The sequence below is a fragment of the Onychomys torridus genome, chromosome 5 (genome assembly GCF_903995425.1).
Source record: "Onychomys torridus chromosome 5, mOncTor1.1, whole genome shotgun sequence".
Lineage (NCBI taxonomy): Eukaryota > Metazoa > Chordata > Mammalia > Rodentia > Cricetidae > Onychomys > Onychomys torridus.
The window spans coordinates 134,420,053-134,443,090 of NC_050447.1; the positions used below are offsets into that span (position 1 = coordinate 134,420,053).

General features: G+C 39.3%; 1 protein-coding gene across 3 annotated transcripts; it reads right to left on the reverse strand.

The window, feature by feature from the left end:
• Positions 1–306: 306 nt before the first annotated feature.
• Positions 307–4,092, reverse strand: LOC118584388 (cathepsin J-like). Of its 3 annotated transcripts, none has more exons than XM_036188597.1 (7): positions 3,967–4,092; positions 3,549–3,671; positions 3,265–3,411; positions 2,509–2,733; positions 1,889–2,051; positions 1,168–1,285; positions 307–409 (listed from the first exon to the last, which is right to left on the reverse strand). In XM_036188597.1, exons 1-7 carry the CDS (start codon positions 4,090–4,092, stop codon positions 307–309), a joined length of 1,005 nt encoding a protein of 334 aa, XP_036044490.1. The 3 variants fall into 3 exon arrangements, with proteins under 3 accessions (XP_036044490.1, XP_036044492.1, XP_036044491.1); XM_036188599.1 differs by having other exon boundaries at positions 3,549–3,664; positions 3,963–4,092; XM_036188598.1 differs by having other exon boundaries at positions 3,549–3,667; positions 3,963–4,092.
• Positions 4,093–23,038: the final 18,946 nt, after the last annotated feature.

Here is a 23,038-nt window from a genome sequence, read left to right on the forward strand (position 1 = left end):
AAAACCTTCAAAAACAGAAGGAATCTAAAATTTATATTTGAATTTAACATTTTTAAAGATATAATTTGCATAACCATTAACATTGAAAAATTGAAAATCAAGATGCTGTAGGAGTAAAAATGACATATCAGTTACAGTAGGTGCCATGCTGAAAGAGAGTGAACAGGTCCCAGAATCCACATTGCAATGTAGCTCTTCAGGAATTCAACTACTGAACACACTGAGCACAAGCTGATCACTGTGAAGTGGAAGGCCCTCCACTGAAAACTTTCTCTGCCAAGTCTTCCCTCATGGCCACCAGGCAGCTCAGAATATATCGGGGTAGGCAGCATATGAAGCAATTGCACAGTGGTTGTTGCGATCTTTGGCAATCTTCATATAGCCATCTATGCCCCATTCTGTACCCCAGCTGAAAGGAAACATGTTTTTCATTTAATAGAAAGATCAATGAATGATTGATTGATTACATTAAGCCAACTTAACAGAAGGGTCACAAGAAGTTGAGGGTCTGAGTACCAGGAGGCATCTCACACAGAACTGTGAAGACCACAGCAGAGAAAAGGTAGTTCAGTTCCAACAAACGTGCCAGATTTTAGAAAAACAAAGGCACAAAATAACATCGACCCCCAAGAAACCAGTGATAGAACGGAAATGTTATGATAAGACATTGTGAGTAGGTTGTTTATGGTGTAGGGGAGCTCAGAGGTTAAGGACTGGAGATCAATGTGAAGAGTCATTTAAAAGCCAGATTAACATTGTAGTGTCCCGATAGCAAGTTCTCAGGACATGGACACAGACATACCTGGAACAAGCTGACCAGTCAGACCAGTAAACTCCATCAATGAGAGGCACTGCCTCCATACAGAACTTGGATAATGATTGAGAAACAACTGATACTAACACCAAGTCTCTACACATGTGCACTTGACATGCAAGAATGCATGTATGCATGTACATATACCTCATACATGTATATGGGAATCTAAAAACAGGCTTTGTTCAACATAAGTGGGACAAAGTTTTCTAGGTAGGCTGTGTACTCAAACATTGACTGCAAGAGACAATCACTTTGTGAATCCTCTGGAAGTGCACCCAGTGCTCTTAAACACTGAACCATCTCTCCAGTCACTAGAATTTCAAATACAGATTTTTGGGGGCAGTTTATACCTGTTTTTGATCATCCAGTAGTTTTCACCATCTGTTTCATTTCCCTCAGATCCATAGCCAACCACCAGAACTGCATGATTCACAGAATAACTGCGGCACTTTGGCTCATAATAAATACCTGAGAAGTAAAGTAGAAGCTGATGTGAGATGCCTGAACACCTGACAGTGACCACTGCCACTAACAATAGGGATGCATTTTCAAAGATCCCAGAAATAATGTAAGTTACAGACAGACTTAAGAGTTGAATGGATTGTTATTGACAATACTAATATACATATGGTTTCACAGAAAACTGAAGTTACCAAATAAGCATAGATTTGTTGATAAACATTTGCTTAGGGGCATATAAGATGACTAATTAGAATCTTTGATTTTTTTAAACTAGAAGCTCATGCCAAGTAAAACTCACTGAACTGAAATTACTCAATTCAATAGGCTTATTAAGAATTTGGTTTCAGATGTACAGTTTCCATAAAAATCTAAAACACCCACCAAATTGAGGATGGTTTTAAAATAAGCTAAACAATAAATTTTATAAAAATATGATGTACTTGCATGAGAGGGCCATATCAGTTGAAGATAGAACTCAGTATTATTGTGTGGGGAGGAAAATCCAGAAACCCAAAGTCACAAATAATTTTAAAGATAAACAGCATTTCATGAACATTGCATGGCATGGGGATGTCACTTGTTTTCATATCTAGAGAGAAATATGCTTACCTCCATTGTAGAACCTGAAAGACTCATGGGAAGCATCAACTGCAGCAGAGATAGGCCCTATATTTGCTACAGCAACTAGTAGGTAATCCTCATTTGCTGGGATGGACACAAAATCTATGATATAAGCACTGGAGTTCTCAGGACGGTACCTGCAAGGTCCTTCCTTAAAAGGTAAAGAGATAAGAGGCTCAGTTGATTCCACCCAGTTTTTGGGGAGCATGCACCAGAACTACAACCCTTCATTTTGCAGCTGAGCATCCCCATGTCTGGACTGTTTTAAATCATCCCAGGAAGTGAAATGTTACTGGGAGATTTGGAACTGAAAATCAACTCTCATGTCTTCAATGACACTCATAGGTTTTCAAGTCCATAAGAAATTTTCCCAGGGAGAAATCTCCATTATATGTGAAATGGTTCACATATTCTCTGTGCATAGAAGCACGGATAGCTATATGGAAACTACCACATTAGAAGCCTGTGCAAAGACTGATACTTATTGAATACAATTGATGGTGTGCAGCAATTCTGCCTTCCAACAGTCCTGAAAACAGTGGATTATCTTGCAATTGTGCCTTGCCTGAAGCTGGCTGAAATGACAGTAGTATAGAAAATCTACTTACTTTTGCCTCATATGGATAGGTTGCCTCAGCCTCCAGACCTTTATTGTCTAAAACATACTTGTAGGCATTGTATGCAGTACCATTATTACAGCCATTATTGCCTTGAGGTTTAGAACAGTCTATTAGGTTTTGCACACTTAGAGGGGTCAGGTTGCCAGTTCTCCAGAACATCTGTCCTTCTATGGCACCAGTTGCAGCAAAAGCCCAGCAAGAACCACATTTACCCTGAGCAGGGAAGTAAAGATTGTCAATACACAAACAAATGCCAACCCCAGCAACAACAATTATTATCTGTCCATAATAATTTATGAAAATGTACTAGCAGTTGATAGATGCCTAGGGAAGGATGGTACTCTCCTAGAGGACATGACTGCTGGCAGTTTGTGCATGTCCCAGTCAATGACCACACACACATGAACATTTGAGCAGGACCTACTGGTTTTATGGGTTATTAATGATAACAAAAGAAGAAATAAATTCCATAGACAGATATGGTAGATGACAATAGAGAGATTTTTAGAAAGAGAGAGATTTTGAGAGAGAGAGAGAGAGAGAGAGAGAGAGAGAGAGAGAGAGAAAGAGAGAGAGAGGGGTGAAGGTGAATTGCTAGGATAAATATCCATTGTGTAAATGTATGAAGCTTTCATAGAAGAAGAAATGAACTGCACATCTCTCCACACTCAATAGACAAACATAGACATCAAGTATTTTGTCTTCTAAATGGTTTCAGAATATGGGCATGTGCTACTGTCTTACCTGATTCCGTACAGGAGTCACATAGCCTTTCTTTCTCCAATCCAGAAAATTGGGGAATTCTGTAGCTAGGGATTCCTTAACACTTTTCACTGTCATGGCAGCCGGAACTGGAATATCAGTTATCAATTTTCTGTATTCCTCAGCAGTCTTCCAGAAAAAAAAAATTAATAGAAAAACAAGGCAAAAACAAACAAACAAACCACATAAAAAAACACCCCAAACAAAAAGACTGCATGTAAAGAACTGAAGAAACCACAGTGTGAAGCAATCCCTGTCACACTCACCATGTCACCAAAGGCATTCATTTCCATGGTGAAGCTGTTCTTCCCCAGGCCATTCTCATCATTGTGCATTTTGATCATCTTCATATTTTTTTCCCATACTGCTCTCTTCTGTGCTTCTTCTTCCTGGAAATGAGCATAATGAATGGCATTTCTTCCTAACTAAACTCTGGAAAAATCTGACCAAGTAGACTTGCTGCTGTAGTGAACAGAGGTCAAAGAGAGGGCTCTATGGACACAATAGCACACATTCTCCAAATACTGAGGAAAAGAGAATCTGGCCACCCTGTGTTCATACTGACTGTGATTAGATAATGATTCAATGAAGGGTGTGGTATATGAGATCTAATGTGTCTAGACACTTGCAACAGCAATGATAATTCATTCTGGGGTTCTTCTGGACAGTTTCCAGTTTACCAACCAGGATGTATGATTTTCCATATTTTATCTTCCACTGTTGCCATTCAGCATCCAAACTGGGATCAAGTGCTGGAGCACCTGAGGCCACTCCAAAGCACAGGATGACCAGGAAGAGAGCAGGCATCATGTCTTAGAGACCTGGAGAGGGAAGAGAAATGAAGATATGACCACACCAATTATTTTTTAAATGTCTTCTTATTCTTTCTTAACAAATTAATCCATCTGTGGTCAATAATATTCTTTGAAATAGTCTTCCAAATACTTTTTGAAAGATTTTAGGAAAGGCTTAGGATGTGTTTGAAATAAATCAACCACTGATAATTATTAGTTCCAATGCAAAATGGAGAACACATGCCCAGAGTTCTAGCAGGGAAAACTTCAAGTTATTTAAGAAAGATCTTTACACACAATGAGGACCAGAAGCAAAACAAACAGACAGACAAATAAAAAACTCCAAAACAACAAACAAATGAACAAAATACAACCATGGACTTAAGATATCACTGACTCATAATTTATACCAAGCAAAACTTTTGTTATGTGGTATTGGATACAAATTTCAATGTGAGCCTATGAGTCGGCACAACATGGCATCATATATCTTTTTAATATATAGTGGATAATGGGCTTGTCTTGCACTTTGAAAGAATGAAAACTTTGAGAAATGTCTTCTATAAAGAGTGTGGGAAAGTCCAGGCAGTGGTGGTGCATGCCTTTAATCCCAGCACTCAGGGGTCAGAGGCAGGCAAGATCTCCATGAGTTCAAAGTCAGCCTGGTTTACAGAGCGAAGACAGCAAGAACTACACAGTGAAACCCTGTCTTGAAAAACATCACCATCATCATCATCATCATCATCATCATCATCATCATCATCATATAATGTGGGAAAAATTACAGGTATTATTTCTTCTTTCTTACATTTGGGACCATGCAACCAAGCTCTCCACACACTACCTCAATGAGAGTGGTGTCACACGGGAAAACCAGAGGAAGCCAGGCCAACAAGTGGAAGTGAAGCCTGAAAGCAAGCCTCTAACAGGATGTGAGGTTCAGGTTTTGCTGGTCTCTAAAACAACACTCACCATAAGACCTGGGGAGGGATATGCATCCGTCTACTACATCTGCACAGGTCTACTGAAAACAGATTTACCCAGGAATTATGTGCAAGAAACAATTTCTATTACCCAGGAGGTGACAATGATGGCTACTTACTGGTGTGCAGGGTAACTTCTGTCACTCTCTGTGGCCAGACCCAGACTTGTACTTACAGGGAACCTATACAAACCTCAACTGGGCAGATGAGAGGTCTGGATTCTTCTATGCCTGTCTCACACCCTCCCCTCCACCTACACACAGAAGGGCTGCTGAGCCTCAGAATGTATTTTCCTTCAGGGGGATCTGCCTGATTCTCCAAGCCTCCCCTCCAGGATCATTTCCCATTCTGCCTTGGCACAGACAGAGCCTCACCTGTGTTGACTTATGCTGCTTTGCTCCACACACAGACTCAATTCCTCTGAGGTTGCTGAAGACCCAGGATCTGACCCAGCCACACCTCACTCAGGCTTCAAGTCCCAAATATGTAGACAGCTGTCCCCGCCCCTCAATCATGCCCTCCATTTGATTGGCTGTGTTGGTGACTGGATTAGGCCTCAGGCACTGGGACTTCAGGCTCTTTCAGAGATATGATTTCAGCCTGATGCTGGAATGTTGCGCCTGGGCTGCCTCAGTTGACAGCAGGAATCTGAATTTGATGACCTTGTCAAAGGAAGTTAGATAGCCATCCTGTAGGCCTTAGATCACATTATATCTGACATTTTGCTTGCTGATTGTGTTTCCTGGAAGAGCTGTATGGTATTGTACCCTCACAGTTCAGGATGGGAGGTTTTGGTTACCATTCTTGGTGGAGGTTTGTTAGTGCATTCTATTTTGTGTATTGTCCACAGCTATGGTTAGATCCTTTAAGAACACAGACCCTAGGATGCTCTGTTTCCATGTCTGTGTGTAACACAGTTGTATCTCACAAGAATCTTTAGGAGACAGTGACCCCCAAAGAGGAAAGTGATGTTCAAGGCTGAACCATAAAAGGAAATACGAATGAATGTGCTGTCAGGGGTCTCATGAAACTTTCTGGTTTTTCTCCTGGCTGTTAAATTGAGCTGCCATCTATAAGCACCATCTTGCCTGTCACTCTCCGTTGAGGTAACACACGACTGGAAGTTTCTATACTTACTATTTCTGGGACACATCCTGCTGGACTTCAGGGCACACAGGTTGTTTTTGTAAGCACCACACAGAGATATTCAGAAGGATTTTCTTCTTGAGGTAGCTCTGCACACTGAACAATAATTCTCTTCTCTCCCTCCTCTACCTTAGGACCCACCATTTCCTTTTGTCACTGTCGATATTTGGCTACTATATTTTGGTTGAGTGTTTTTCCTCGTAAGAGTCCCAATGAAAGTTATTTTCCATCGCACCAGTATTAAAAAGTGGGACCATTAAGAGGTTACCACACAATAATGATTTTCCTCATATTCTAAAGTTCTATCATAGCTCATGGCAAGAGAAACCATATTTTGATTTATCCATCGATTATTGCATTTGGTGGCTTCCTCAGATCATGGAAGAAATATATGATACCTATCTATTCTAAACTGTATACTACCTAAGAAATTGCTAACTATAGGAGATACAGTGGAGAATAATTTTTCGATTCATGTAATATTTTTAGAGGAATTGAAAAGCAAAGATAAGAGGCATTAGCTCTTACTGTTTTACGCACGGTTCTCTATGCAATGTATCTCCTGCTTTTCTCATTCTCCAGACTTCCTATTAATTCATTCACAGTATCAGACAGTATAATTTTACCACATTATTTCCCACTGCCCAACTCCTTCCAGATCCCTTCTCTGTATATACCAATGTAAATTCATGTTCTTTCCTCTTTCAAAAAAGAAAATAAATGGTCACTAAAAACATAGAGTCTGATTTATATTGGCCAGTTATTCCTGAGCATGTGGCCTGTCTTAGACTGTAGGTGATACACCCAGTATCACACCATTGGAGAAATTTGATTTTCACTCTCCAAGCAGCTATCACCTGTGAATAACTTCCTGACTAGTGGTGGAACTTTTTGCACAGTTCCTTTCCTTCATGCTAGGATTTTGTCTGGTTGGAATTTGTGTAGGTCTTGTGTATATTCTGACAATCACTGAAGTGTGCTCTAGACCCTAGGACTATTCTGATGCCCATTGAAGTTAGTGAGCCACTGCTGGGGAGTTGTTGTGGAATGACAGGAGGAGCATATGTAAATTGCTCAGGATAGACAGGACATCTCAGGGTTATCCATCTTATATCCTTCCCACACCAAAACAAAACAACACAGCAGGCATAACTATGATCAATGCTTTGATTTCCGTGGCTGCCTGATCCTCACAAATGGGGATTACCTTCTCCTGGAGTAACTTAATGATAGAGCATATGCACCTGCATTTTCATTACAAATATTTTCTTCTTATTTTCCACTGATCATAACAAGACTTCAAGAGTGATTTTCTCTAAGCATGATTTTGAGAACCCCAAAATCCATAAGGTAAGATACAGATTATTGAAATGGTCAAAGGAGAATCATGGAGCATAAATATGAGGCATCTTTAGAATTAATAGAAATATTGCGTAACCAGATATCATCAACAAAGAAATATATAACCTTTCAAATATGAAATAAAGCACTGAAATACTCACTTTGAGATAAAAACTATTATCTCATGTATATCTCAGTAAAACATTATAGTGCTACCTACATAAAATTAAAATGATATACTTCATTATATGTATTGATTTTTCATTGGAATTAATAATTTAAAATCATTATCACTGTGGCATATATCAACACCTCTTTTTATATGTAAAATATTTCACTGTATAGAATATATGTTTCATTTATATTTTTTAAGTTTTTTAATTATTATTATATTTGTGTTTTAATTTTACACATCAGCCATGGGTTCCCCTGTCCTCCCCACTCCTGCCCCCACCCCCACCTTCCCCCCATGCCCTCCCCTCTATTCCCATCTCCTCCAGGGCGAAGACTCCCCTGGGGATTCATTTAAACCTGATGGATTCAGTACAGGCAGGTCCAGTCCCCTCCTTCCAGACTGAGCATGTGTCCCTGTGTAAGCCCAAGGTTCCAAACAGCCAGCTCATGCACTAAGGACAGGTCCCGGTCCCACAGCATGGATGCCTCTCAAACAGTTCAAGCTATTCAATTATCTCACTTATCCAGAGGGCCTGATCCAGCTGGGGGCTCCATAGCCTTTGTTTCATAATTCCTATGCTTCCATTCAATTGGCTATTTGTCCCTGTGCTTTTTCCAATCTTGGGCTCAACAATTCACACTCTTACAGTCCCTCCTCTTTCTCCACAATTAGACACCTGGAGCTCCACCTGGGGCCTGGCTGAGGATCTCTGCATCCACTTCCATCAGTTATTGGATAAGAGTTCCAGCTCAACTGGTAGGGTGTTTGGCCCTCTGATCACCAGACTAGGTCAGATCAGGCTTTCTCTCTACCATTGCCAGCAGTCTACAGAGGATGTATCATTGTGGATTTCAGGGGACCTCTGCAGCACTCTGCCTATTCCTGTTCTCATGTGGTCTTCATTTATCATGGTCTGTTATCCCTTGTTCTCCCTTTCTGTTCTTGATCCAGCTGGGATCTCCTGCTCCCCTAAGCTTTCTTTCCCTCAAACCTTGCCCTTCATTACTCCCACTCTCATCCAGGTTGTTCATGTAGATCTCATCCATTTCTCTGTCATTGGGTGATCCCTGGGTCTTTCTTAGTGTCCCATTTTCTAGGTAGCCTCCCTGGAGTTGTGTAGCAGTCTAGTCATCTTTGTTTTACATCTAGTATCCTCCTATGAGTGAGTATGTACCATGTTTGTCCTTCTGAGTCTGGGTTACCTCAGGATGATTTTTTCTAGATCCATCCATTTGCCTGCAAACCTCATGATGTCATTGTTTTTCTCTGCTGAGTAGTACTCCATTGTGTATATGTACCATATTTTCTTTATCCATTCTTCAGTTGAAGGGCATCTAGGTTGTTTCCAGGTTCTGGCTATTACAAACAATGCTGATATGAACATAGCTGAACAAATGCCCTTGTGGTACGATTGAGCATTCCTTGGGTATATGCCCAAGAGTGCTACAGCTGTGTCTTGGGGGAAATGGATTCCCAATTTTCTAAGGAAGCACCATATTGTTTTCCAAAGTGGCTGTACAAGCTTGCATTCCCACCAGCAGTGGAGGAGAGTTCCCCTTGCTCCACATCCATTTATATATTCTTCAACTGATGTTAATTTGTCACAAATTTAAGATAATATGCATAGTCTCTAGAATATTTGTGCATTTAAATTTTTCTTAATAAACATTGTCATTTGTCCATGCTGTCTATAGAGCACATTAGGTCACATGAACAATTCTTTGAGGAGCAACCACACTGGTTTCTACCATTCCTATTTTAGTCCTCATTCCCACAGAATGACTGAAAGTTCACTCAGAACATGTCTGACACTTTCATTGATCCATCTATTTATCATCTATTTATTATATATTTATTTATTATCTTTTATCTATCAATCATTCAATCCATCTATCATCTATCTATCTGTTTGTCTGTCTATCTATCATCTGTCTGTCTGTCTGTCTGTCTATCTGTCATCTGTCTTTCTATCTACTTATCTATCTATGCCTTTAAATCTCTCAACTTACCATTTCTTTCTGGATTTTCTCCCCCCTCCCTCCTCCATGCTTCAATTACTTTATATATTTACTTCCCCAAATCTCCCTTTTAAATCTTTCTCCATGTTTCCCCATTTTGCAATAATGTGTTTAAGCATTCTATAATTGTAACAGATTCACAGCCATGGTGTTGATCCTGAAGGCCAAGAAGCATGCTGAAATGGCTTGGTAAAACTCTGTAATGTCAAGTTGGCCAGTTAAGTTCTAGTAACACATTCAGTTTTTAAAGACATTCATGAATGAACAACTGAGGTAACTGAGCAGGAGGAAACAACACGAACTCCTTCTTCCTCTTTTCCAGAAGCTTGTCAGAGCAAAGCTCACAAACCTCTATCTAGCCAAGAAGAGAAGACTGAGTTCTTATTGTAGTATGAATTGTCTTGTTGATTTTTAAAAAGCATCCACTCTTTATTTTGCTCCATTCCATTTGTATAGATTCATTCTTCAAGCTTTAACATATACCATGAAGACCTTCCTCTGGCAGGATATATGAGGTGTGGCGACAAAATGGTCAGAATGCATGCAGATATTTGAATGATCTTACATCTGGCAACTACAGTGAACCCTAGCTTGGAAAGGTCTACAGAAGAACTTCCATCACTCTGTGTCCCAAAGAAAAATGATTCTGGACTTTGGGTCAGATACTTTTTGTGCCCTAAGAGATAGATGCAATCAGCAGAAAAGAGCTAGTCAACAGGAAAGGAAGCCTTGGGCCTAAACAGTCCACCCCTTCTGAGTCACATCTATCCAAGTGTCTTCACGTAGACATAAGGAGGACCTATACCCTCTTTCTCTCATGTCTCTAACTTCCTTGCACTCTTTCACTTCTATATCTTACTTATTGAAATGTTCCTTACCTGTTAAAAATCAAACAGAGATAAATAACTCAGCAGAGAAATGTGTCAGTGTAATATTTGTTAATGAATAAGTCACATGGGACATCCTTTACATCTTAAAACTGCAACAAGTCTTCATGGGTAACTCAATGATTTATATGAATCCCTGCTGTTCTCAATTCCTGACCACTAGGATGCACTTCACCTGCAAGAGCCAAATAATCTGTTTCTTGGCACCAAGCATGATGCTCAGGCACCAAAATGACCCCATCTTTTTTGCAGAGTGCTCAAGCACATGGACTTCAAGGCATTAGGCAATTAGAATGCCCACTCAAGATTTGTCTTTTGAATATATTTAATTTATTCATACAGATGTTCCTTATAATATGACACAAATATAAATGTCAAACAGATAATTTCACTAAGTGGAAAACATCTGTTGTGCAGAAATGCTGCTAATGGGTTCTACTGGGGAATCTTCTCCAGTGAGGACACTTTGCAAGATTTCAGGCTTGACCCACCTGTGCAGTGAAGTCTTTCATCTGTGGCAGCCTGAAGGTGGCACTGATAGAAGTTCAGGAAATCCATTTGAGCCTAGCCAATAGCTATGGCAGACAGGAGGCCTGTATAGGCCTACCTACAATTCTGAAAGTGGTCAATGAAGCCAGGGCCATGCATGGAGTCCTCTTGCAAATGGGTATCAACACACAGGCTAGAGAATTCATGTCTTGGGAGGAGCAGCATGATCACATAACCATTCCCAAAGTTCCATTTAAAAAAAAAATATTTATTTTCAGCAGTAGCTTTTTAGTATCACAGCTCATAGCTTGGAGCTGCTTTCCTAGCACATTAGTACAAGATTTAATTTAGTTCATTAGCATATTATAGATATAGCCTGGGCTAGGCTCATATCTGAGCTGCATAGTAGCTTGCCAGGAGCTTGCTTATGATGCCTAGTTCTTGCCAGAGTTCCTGGTACCAAACTTTGATCTCACATGCATTACATCATTTCCACTCACACAATATGGTTTCTAAATTAACCATTTTTTAAAATTTATCTTTCTACTACTGTGAAATCTGACATATGTTAGAGTATTGTGTGCTTTTTTTTTCCTAGAAACAATATTCATACTACTCTATCTCTTTCCTTATTGGTTCACACACAAACACACCTAGGAGAACAACAACAATGAACAACATCTGTTTTTGCCTCTGGACTTCCTCACAATTTATAGAATACACTGAACAGCACATTAAGCTCTAAGCACACAATAGCTTTTACAGAAAAAGCTTCCAAATGCCACCACAATCTTCCAAAACAATCTATTATAACAGCACTCCATTTTCCAATACCAATTTTGGTTCTATTGTGGATTTTGTTGCTATGCTAGACATCATACCCACAAGAAAATTGGGATAAGAAAGGATTTATTTCACAATTGATAGATCATTATTGAGAGAAATCAAGGCACAGAATTCATAGCACATGTTTGAAGTAAAAACAGTGTTCAAATGCCAAATACTGACCTACTCCCAGGCTCATTTTCAGTCACTTTTTGTATAGCCCAGGTCCACCTATGCAGGGCTGGTATCACCACAGTGGGCTGGGCCTCACTATGTCAATTAGCAGTCAAGAAAATTCCCCAAACACATGCCCACAGGTGAATCTGCTGGAAGCTTTTTCTCACAAAAGATTCTCTTTACCATGTATGTTCAGTTGACAACCAAGATTAGCCAACATAGCTAGTTTGGCAGACATAGTTCTGTTAGCCTGTATCATGGAGAATTTTTCACTATCCTTCAAGTCTTTCAGATAACTTTGTGTCACCATAAGAATATGCAGCGGAGGACAACTGATATTCATAAGGTCAGCCCACCAGAAGAATAGCTGTCTGATGGAGGAACCTCGTCAAGCAAGGCTTATGGGGCCACTGCCTATGAATGACTGCTTCTGTCTGTAATTTTTCTCATTTTTCTTTCCTAAAAAGAGCTATGGGTATTTCTCCCATTCCCTGTGTGTTTATCATGTGAATATAATTCATCTACTGGGCACATTTACCTGTGGATAGTCAGGAAAATTATTTCATCTTAAACTGTATAGTTTTGATAGGTAGAAATGCTACTAGGATATTTTGCATTGCTCAGGATGACATAGGAAAATAACAGTATTCTCAGCTACAAAGACAGCTTTTTACACAATTATCTGATTTAATACCTTAGAGCAAATTCAAAGTAAACTAGTTGCCCCTGCAAATGAATGCACAAGGACAAATTCCCAAGTGTCTTTTGAACCAATGTCAAGCACAAGGCAGCTTTAGTAGACATAACTCCCTGCAGTAATTGACTCTATGCACAAACTCAGTTTTATGATACAAGAATCAAGATCCAGACAACTAATTGTTTATTGTTTAGATCCTGAATTTCAATGTCACTGTCTGTTAGGAAATACTGAGAACCATATGCCTCCGGTTCTTGCTTTACAGTCTGGCTGATAGCCAAGCATTGCTATGACTACTCACTGTACTCTATTAAAGTCCTTTTTGTAAGTAGTTGGTCTTAGTTCCTTTATTACACAGTCCTACCCAGAAAGGCCTTCCTTGTGCTGATAGGTTGAATTGTATATCCTACATCTTTTTCAAAATAAATTATTTGTTTATTTTACATCCCAGCTGCAGTTCCCTCCCTTCCTCTCCTCCAAGTCTTCCCCTACATCTCTCTCTGTTCCCACACCCCAATCCACTCCTCTTCATTTTTGTTTAGAAAAGAACAGGTCTCCCATGATTATCAACAAAATATGCCATATTGAGTTGCAATAAGACTTAGTACCTTCCCATATATTAAGGCTGGGCAAGGTGGCCCATTATGAGGAGCAGGGTCCCAAAAGCCATAAAAGAGTCAGAGATAGCCCCTGCTTCCACTGTTAGGAGACCCACAGGGGACTATGATACACAACTGTAACATATGTAGAGTGCCTAGATCAGTCCCAAGTAGGCTGACTGGTTGTTGATTCAGTCTCTGTGAGTCCCTATGAGGCCACATTAGCTGATTCTGTGAGGTTTTTTGTGGTGTCCTTGACCCTTTTTCTCTTCTTTTGCAGGATTCCCTGAACTATGTCGAATTTTTGGCTTTGGGTCTCTGCATCTATTTCCATTAGCTGCTAGATGAAGCTTCTCTGATGACAATTGGTCTAGGTACCAATTTGGCTGTAGGAGACGGCCACTTCAGGCCATGTATCTGCTATTGTTAGGAGTCTTAGTTGAGGTCATCCTTATAGATTTCTGGGAGATTCCCTTGTGACAGGCTTTGAAATTTCATATTATTAGGTCTTAGGCTGAGAAGTCTGATCTATATGGAGTTGAGATTTTTGTTTTGTTTTGCTTTGTTTCCCAGGGTGAAATACAAGCATCCAGCTCCATTTCTATAAGTAAAGGTTTTGCACCATCAATTTTTCAGGATATTTCCTTCAATCTTTTTTTGTGTTTTGTGTTATGTGGTGTTTTGTTTTGTTTTGTTTTGTTTTTGCTGTTTTTAGTTTGTTTGTTTTTGCAGCCTGTAAAAAAATTCTTAGGTAGGAGTATCTGAGTGCATTCATATCTGACTCCTCTATTCTTTTCCATTGATTTATATATCTGTTTCATATGTCAGTACAATGCTGGTTTTATTACTATGGCTCTACACTATCATTTGAAATAAGGTAGGGATGATATTGCCATAGTGCTATTTTGGTTCAGGATTGTCTCAGCTTTCTTGATCCTTTGTGCATCCATAATGTTTCTGTGTTGTTTATTTATGTCTGTGACAAATAAACCTAAACTTTTGACTGAGATAGCATTGAATCTATAGAGTGTTTCTGAAGTGATGGCCATTTTCACACAATTAATTTGTTCAATTCAAAAGCATGGTGGTTATACACAACTTCAAGTATCTTTATGCCATGTCTTAATGTTTTTGTTATATATGCCATTTGTTATATACTGTAGGTCTGTGGGCTTGTTTTTTCATGAAATGATGTTGAGCTTTGTCAAAGAAAGATCTTGGGAGTTTTATACTGATTCAATTTATGTGGTTGGTATCATTTGTTCATTTCCATATAGTGATCTGCCACTGAATCTCTGGAACAAAGACAATTTGGCATGATGAATGAACTCCTTGATATATCTTTGGATTTTGTTTGTCAGTATTTTGTTGATAACTTTTAGGATCTTTGTAGATCAGGGAGACAGGTCTCTAATTTTACTGTTATTGAATCTCTATCTGGTTTTGGTCCTGTGATAATAACAAATTCATAAAGGTTTAAACAATTTGGAAAGAAGGGCTTGAATTTGAGAGGGAGTGAGTGTGTGACATGAATAGTTATTGATGTAATAAAGGGAAAGGCCATTTGCCTTTTCTATTTTGTGTAATAATTTTGGTATTGATAATGTTAACTTGAAAAAAGTTCTCTTACTAGTCCTCAGTTAACCAGCTGGTCCTGGGCTCTTTTGGGGGTGAAGGTGCATATGTGTTTTAATTAGACATTTACTATTGCCTGAACCTAGTTGCTGATAACAACTGTTTAATGATTTCAGGTCTTCTTGTTTTAAATTTGGTAAGTCATATGTACCTATATATTTAGTTATTTCTTTTATATTTTGCAATATAATGCAATAGAGCTTTTATTTATTTTATGTTGATATTTATTTTTTCTTTTATTGAAAATTGATTTTTTTCAGACAATGTGTCATGATTATGTTTTTTTCTCCATCAATTCTTCCCAGTTTCTCCCTATATCCACTGGCATCCTGATACAATCCCTTTCTGTATCTTGTAGGAAAATATACAGACATCTAAGGGATAATAGTAAAATAAAATATCATAAGATAAAACAAAGACATATCAGAATAGGACAGAATAAACAAACAGAAGGAAAAGAGGCCAAGAAAGAGCACAAGAAACAGATATAGACACAGAGGAATAGTCATCCTTTCTCTTTATTATTTGGCACTTTTGTTTAGATGTCTTTCATATATGAATGCATTATAGGAAGTTTCTACAGAATTAGGTTTCCATACTACCATTCAAATGACTCTTGGCTTTAACTGTCTCTCCCTGTATTCTTTCTCTCATCTCATCATGGTTCTTCCTCACCACATGAAACTCCTGTTTCACTACCCTGCTGTCTATTACTATTACTACTATTGCTATTATTATCTTTTACCTTCCTGAGGAGATTGATCACTACCCTCCAAATACATTACTTTGTACCTAACCTCCATGTCTTATGGATGGCAACTTGTTTATCATTAATTTCACAGCCAATCCACATATAAGAGAAAACATATCATATTTGTCTTTATGGCTCTTGGATACCTCAATCAGGATGATTTTTTCTACTTACATCCATTTACCTGTGAACTTATTTTCTTAACAGCTGAGTAATACTCCATTGTGTAAATGTACCACAATTTCTATACACTTTCATCTGCTGACAGATATCTCCACTGTTTCAAAGTTCTGATATTGTGAATAGACCAGTAATGACCCTGATAGATTAAGTGACTTGTGGTAGGATGAAGCATGTAACCAAAACATAGTGGCTGAACTAGTTTGCTGTCTTATAGGCAATTCATGATTGGCCATACCCCTTATTTCACATCCTGACCAGCGTGAGCTCACTTCTTTTGTTGATCTTAGCCATGCTGACAGGTGTAAAATGAAATTTCAAAATATTTTTGATTTACATTTCCCTGGTGACTAACGGTACCAAACACTTCTTTAAGTGTTTCTCAGTCTCTGTTTAGATCTGTACCTCATTTTAATTGAGTTATTTTTTGATATCAAATATTCAAGAAAGGTGAATGTGTGAACTTGCACTTTAAATACCCTGTGCTCCACAATAGTTGGATCTGTAGTCAGAAGCTTTCTCAGTCCTACCTGGCCCCATAGTCCTGCAGCCATTCATAAAATAATCATCCAGAGACTTATATTAATTACCACTATGGATTCAGCTTATATTATCTAGCTCTTTCAACTCAATTCAACCCATTCCTATTAATCTATATGTTGTCATGTGGCCATAGTGTTATCAGTCTGCTGGCATCTTGTTGCTTCTTTGTCACTAGGCTTGTGTCCCCTCAACTCCACCCTTTTTCTCTCACTATCTCTTTTGGATTTTCCTACCTGGCTCCATCCTGCCCTGCCATAGACCAATGCAGATTAATTTATTATCCAATGGGAGCAACATATATTTACAGCATACAGAGAGACATCCCACAGCTCTTTCCCCTTTTTGTCTAATCAAAAAGGAAGGTTTTAACTTTAACATAGTAAAATAATATATAGCAAAACAGTCATCAAGCAAGAATTACAGTTACAATATCTAGTCTATTTGTATTTTGCAAAATTTAAGAAAATACTCAATTATCTATCTATTCTTATGAGTATAAAGTTTCATACCTAATTCACTTCTTATCATGACTAAGGAAAAACTATAACTATCTAGTTTTCAACTCCATCAAAGACCCCAAAAGTATATAATATTACCTGAGTAAAGAGGAAGTACATCACAAGCAAATTACATAATTCAAAAAGTTACAGAGACATCTGACTTCCTGGACACTCATCCAAAGTTCCTCTGTAACATTGGGACATCTATCTTCAGCCTACTGGCCTAGAGTCTCTGGTATAGCTGTTAGTGAAGCAGGAACTTTTAAGGATTGTTCTGCCCATTCTGACAAAGTCTGTCAGTTGCTTTTCCCCATGTCCTGTAGAATGTCTGGCAGTTTCTTCTGTGAAGCAGGAACCTGAAAGATCATCTTGCCTTGCAAAGTTTAGTGGTCATCTTTCTATGGGTTCTGCATGTCCAGTTTATACAGCATCTGTCAAGCAGTCAAGGCATCTCACTGAATTTGGATTAAACAAAAAATGACTTTTGACATTCTAGACTTCTCTTTGACACAGCAGTAAAATGAATATTGCTTGGCAAGAAACACTAATCAAAATATAATCTATGTTCTGGGTGCATCATTCCTGAGATTGTAATAAACCCACCAACTAACTCTGGTAATGGTAGCTATCTCTTAAGAATTCCTCAAACACTCCCTGATGGTGTACTTGGCTCTGAATTTTATAGCTTCCTGTAAATTCTTTAATATTTTTTTAAAATTCTTTATTCTTAATTTTTAATATATCATCTAGCACCTGGAAATACTGGGTAGAAAGATGGCTCTCCCTGTACTCTTTGTACCTGAGATACCCCCAATCCTTACTTTCTCCAATACCAATAAGAAATCAGGGGTTGGGGATTTAGCTCAGTGCTAGAGCACTTGCCTAGCAAGTGCAAGGCCCTGGGTCCTCAGCTCCAGCCAAAAAAAAAAAAAAAAGAATTGCCAGGCAGTGGTGGTGCACGCCTGTGATCCCAGCACTCAGGAGGCAGAGGCAAGTGGATCTCTGTGAGTTCGAGAAAAAAATAAAAGAAAAGAAAAGAAACCAAACCAAGGAGTTCATAAGAAATCACAGAGAGGCTTAAATTAGTAAGTCTATCTTTTCCCAAGCTAAAATCATCTTGGCAGAGTTCTCTAATATCAGGTGAGCCAGTTAAATTCTCTTAACACACTTTTACTTTAAAGATACTCAGGTGTAGCATGAATCTTAAGAGGTCTTATTGTTAAAAACAAATCTGGAGCCAGGTGTTGGGGTGACCGCTGGAAGATCAGAAAAGTAGAACAAGCCACAGCTACCTCACCTGGCCAACTTTTCAGCTGATCCTGTTTCCTCAGACTGGAAGCCTCTGAGTCCTTATCTGAATGGCACTCAGGTGAACTGCTTCCTGCCATCACTCCCTGAGATTAAAGGCGTGAGTCACCATTCTTGGCTGTTTCCAGTGTGGCCTTGAACTCAAAGAGATCCAGAGGGATTTCTGCCTCTGGAATGCTAGGATTAAAGGCATAGTGCCACCATTTTCTAGCCTCTGTATCTAGTGCCTGTTCTGTTCTCTGACCCCAGATAAATTTATTAGGGTGCACAATATCTTGGGGAACACAATACCACCACACTCAGGAGTGAATAACTGAAGTCACTGAGCAGGAGAGAATGGCAGGAATTCCTTCATCTTCTTTACCAGTAGAAGCTTTACACAGTAAAGCTCACAGATCATTTATGTGGCTAAACAGAAAACTGAGTTCACACTGTACTGTGAACTTGTTTGATCTCTAAAGGCATCTACTCTTTATTTTGCTCCCTTTCATACATATAGTCCCATTCTTTAAACTCTAACATACGTCACTAAGACCATCCTTTGGCAGGGTATGTTAGCTATGGGCAAAATGGTCAAAAACCATTCAGATGAGTAATCTTCATTGGGTAATTACAGTGAACCCTAGCTTGGAAAGATTTCCAGATGAAATCCATCATTCTGTGTCCCAGTGACCAGTGATTCTGCACCTTGGGTCAGGTACTCTCTGAACCCTATGAGATAGATATAATCAGCAGGAAATAACTACTCAACAGGAAAAGAAGCCTTGGGCCAAAACAATCTACCCCTCCTGAGTCACATCTACCCAAGTGCCTTCTAATAGACACAAGGAGGACCTATGTCCTCTTTTTCTTTCATGTATCTTCCTTCTTTTTATAATCTTTCATTTCTATATTTTCCTCATTGGAATGGACTTTAACTTTTAAGAGCCAAACATAGAAAAATAATCCAGCAGTTATGTGCCTACAATATAATATTTGTACATGAATAAGACAAAGGAACATCCTCTCCATTCTAAAACTGTGATGAGGCTTCATGGACAGACACTTCACTACCTTGGATGCATCACTGCTCCTCTGAATCCATGGCCACAAGGAAGCATTTCACTTGCAAGGACAAACAAGCTGTTTCTTGGCACAAAGAATGATAGTCAGGCTCCAGAATGACTCCACATTCATTGCAGAGTGCATGGGCCTGTAGATTGTAAGGCACTAGTTAATAGGGTGTACACACAAGATTTGTATTTTATATGTGTTTTGTTCACTTTTACATTCCTTGTAATATCATAGGAATATAAATGTTAAACAGACATTTCACCAAGTGGGGAACAGTTGTGCAGAAATGCTGCTGCAGAGTTCCATTGGGTAATTTTCTCCAGTGAGGATGCTTTGGAATCTTGCAGACACGATCCACATCTGCCATGATGTCCTTCAGCTGTGGCACGCTGGGAGAATGGCACTGATTAATGTACAGGAAATCCTTGTGAGCCTTGGCTATGGCTGACAGATGGGCCTTTGTGGGCCAGCTACAGTGCTGACAGTTTGTCACTGAGACCAGGGCCATGTAGTCTCCAGTCCTCTTGCAGATGGTCATTAACAGAAAGTATACTCATGGCTCTGGAGCACAGAAGTGTGATCCTACAGATCATTTCCAAAGATAAAATTATTTCTATTGTTTCATTAGGCAGTAACTTTAAACTATAAGAACTTATAGCTTGGGGCTAGTTCACTAGCACATCAATACCACCTTGGGCTTAGCCCATTAACATATCATAGATATATTCTAGGCTAGGCTAGTAACTGTGCTGCCTGGTGGCCTTCCTGGAGATAGGTTCTGGGGCCTGACTGTTACCTGAGCTGCCTGGTGGGTACTTCTTTTTTCTTAATTTAAGAAATTTTTACTAATGACAGTCTATGATGCAGAGGATGTGGAGCAAAGGGAACACTCCTTCACTGTTGGTGGGAGTGCAAACACGTACAACCACTATGGAAATCAGTATGGCAGTTTCTCAGACAATTGGAAATCCATCTACCTCAAGACCCAGCCATACTACTCTTAGGCATATACCCAAGGAATGCTCAATCATACCACAAGAACACATGCTCAACTATGTTCATAGCAGTACTATTTGTAATAGCCAAAACCCGGAAACAACCTAGATGCCTGTCAACTGAAGAATGGATAAAGTAAATGTTGTACATATACACAATGGAGTACTACTCAGCAGAGAAAAACAATGACAGCATGAGGTTTTCAGGCAAATGGATGGAACTAGAAAATATCATCCTGAGTGAGGTAACCCAAACCCAGAAGGACAAACGTGGTATATACTCACTCATAAATGGATACTAGATATAAAGCAAAGAACAATCAGACAGCAACTCACAGAACCAGGGAGGCTACATAGCAGGGGAGACCCTAGGATGACATAATAAATTTTGGTATTACTCAATCACTGGGCAAGCCTCAGTGAAACATTTCACTATTAGGGTAAGAATTTATACTGTATCAAGCTGATAATAGATAAAAATAAATAAAAGTGAATGAAAATTAAAGAAATTTTTAAATTCATTTTACATACCATATGCAGATCCCCCACTCATCCCTCCTTCCACTCCTCCTCAGCATTCCTCCCTAACCTACTCTCCCATCCCCCTCTAAAAGGGTAAGGCTCCTCCGAAGAGGAGACAACAAAGCCTGATACATTCAGTTGAGGCATGGACAAGCCCTTCCCCTTGGCATCAAAATAGTTTTTATATTATGTTCCTTAAACTTATGAAGCCTGAGTGTTCATACTTCTGTTAATGCAGTCTATATTTCTTCCTAGACATAACGTTCACACTACATCAATTTCCTCTCTCATTGCTTCATGCACAAAAGATAGGAGACTTGCAACAATGAACAACATTTCTTACATCTGTACTTCTCCATAATTTATAGAATACACTGAGCAGCAGAATAAGCTCTGAACACTCAATTTCTTTTATAGTACAAGCTTCCAAATGTCACATTAATCCCTATCTAAAGCAACATATTCAGATCTATCAGTCAAGACCCATTTTCCCAATACACATTCCAGTTCTACATTGGCTTCTGTCACTATGCTAGCCATCATGAACAAAGGAAAATTGAGAGATGAAAGGGTTGATTTCACAGTTTTCACTTCATCATTGAGGGGAGTCAAGGCATCAAAGCTAAGGCACAAGTGTGAAGTTGAAGCCTTGTAAAAATACCAGATACTAACTTGCTCCAAGGCTCATGACCAGCCATCTTTCCTATATAGCCCAGGCCTATATAGGGATGGTGCTGTGGATATCACTCTGTATAAATAAAATGCTGTTTGGCCAGTGGCCAGGAAGGAAGTATAGGCAGGACAAGAGAGAAGAGAATTCTGGGAGGTGGAAGGATGGGGCAGAGAGATGCTCCCAGCTGCCGACATAACAAGGAAGATGTAAAGTAATGGTAAGCCACAAGCCACATGGCAAATTATAGATTAATAGAAATGGGTTAATTTAAGATAGAAGAAGTAGATAACAAGAAGTCTGCCACAGCCATACAGTTTCTAAACAATGTAAGTTTCTGTGTGTTTACCCGGTTGGGTCTGAGCATCTATGGGCCTGGTGGGTGAGAGAGATTTGTCCTGACTGTGGGCCAGGCAGGAAAACTCTAACTACAGGATGGTATCATCCCTAGTGGTCTGAATATCTCTTCATCAATTAGTAGTCAAGAAATTGCTCCAGAGACATGCCCATAAGCCAATATGATGGAAGCTATTTCTCAAATGTTTTTTTTCTTTCCAATAAATATCCAGTGGACAAGCAAAATCAGTTCATCATAGCTGGGTGGGCAGGCATAAATCTGTTTACCTGTATCATTGAAAGTTTTTTTTAATTATCCTTCAATTCTGTCAGATATTTTTGTGGTCAATGTATTCTGGGTTGGCATCTGTGATCTCTTAGAACTTAGAGCACATTGTTATAAGTCTTTGTGTCTTTTGAAGTTTCCATTGAGAAGTCAGCTGTTATTTTTGGGGGTTGCCCTTGTTTATAATTCATGCCTTTTCTCCTGTATCTTTCAATACCTTTTGTTTATATTGCATATCTCCTGGTTCTTTTATTATTTTTTTCATTTATTTTATATACCAACCACAGTTTCTCCTCCCTCCTCTATTCCTGTTTCCTCCCCAACCTCCTTCCATTCCTTCTTCATTCAGAGAGGTGTAGGTCTCCAATGGGAGTCAACAAACCATGGCATATCAAGTTGAGGCAGAACCAGTCTCCTCTCCCTGAATCAAGAGATCCCATGGGGAATATGTTCCAAAGAGCCAGCTCATGTGCCAAGGACAGGTCATGATTTCACTGCTAGGGGCCCCACAAACAGACCAAGTTACACAATTGTCACCCATGTGCAGAGGGCCTAAGTCCATCCCATGAACGTTCCCTAGCTGTTGGACCAGAGTCTCTGAGCTTGCAGTAGCTCAGGTCATCTGTTTCTGTGGGTTTCCCCAATCATGATCTTGACTCCCCTTGAAGGTACAGTCTCTCCTCCCTCTCTTCAAATAGATTCCCAGATCTTGGCTGTGGATCTTTGCATCTGCCTCCATCATTCACTGATCACAATTAGGGTAGTCACAAATCAGATAACAGGAAAAGGCTAGTTCAGACACCCTCCCCACTATTGGTAAGAGTCTTAGCTGGAATCATCCTTGTG

Excerpts from the sequence above, each read along its gene's own strand:
- LOC118584388 (XM_036188597.1), bottom strand. The coding sequence starts at position 4,092 with ATGATGCCTGCTCTCTTCCTGGTCATCCTGTGCTTTGGAGTGGCCTCA. Across the intron at positions 2,734-3,264 it reads TGACTCCTGTACGGAATCAG|GGTAAATGTGGTTCTTGCTG; the intron begins GTAAGACAGTAG and ends TTCCCTGCTCAG. Across the intron at positions 1,286-1,888 it reads TTTCAGGTTCTACAATGGAG|GTATTTATTATGAGCCAAAG; the intron begins GTAAGCATATTT and ends TTTACTTCTCAG.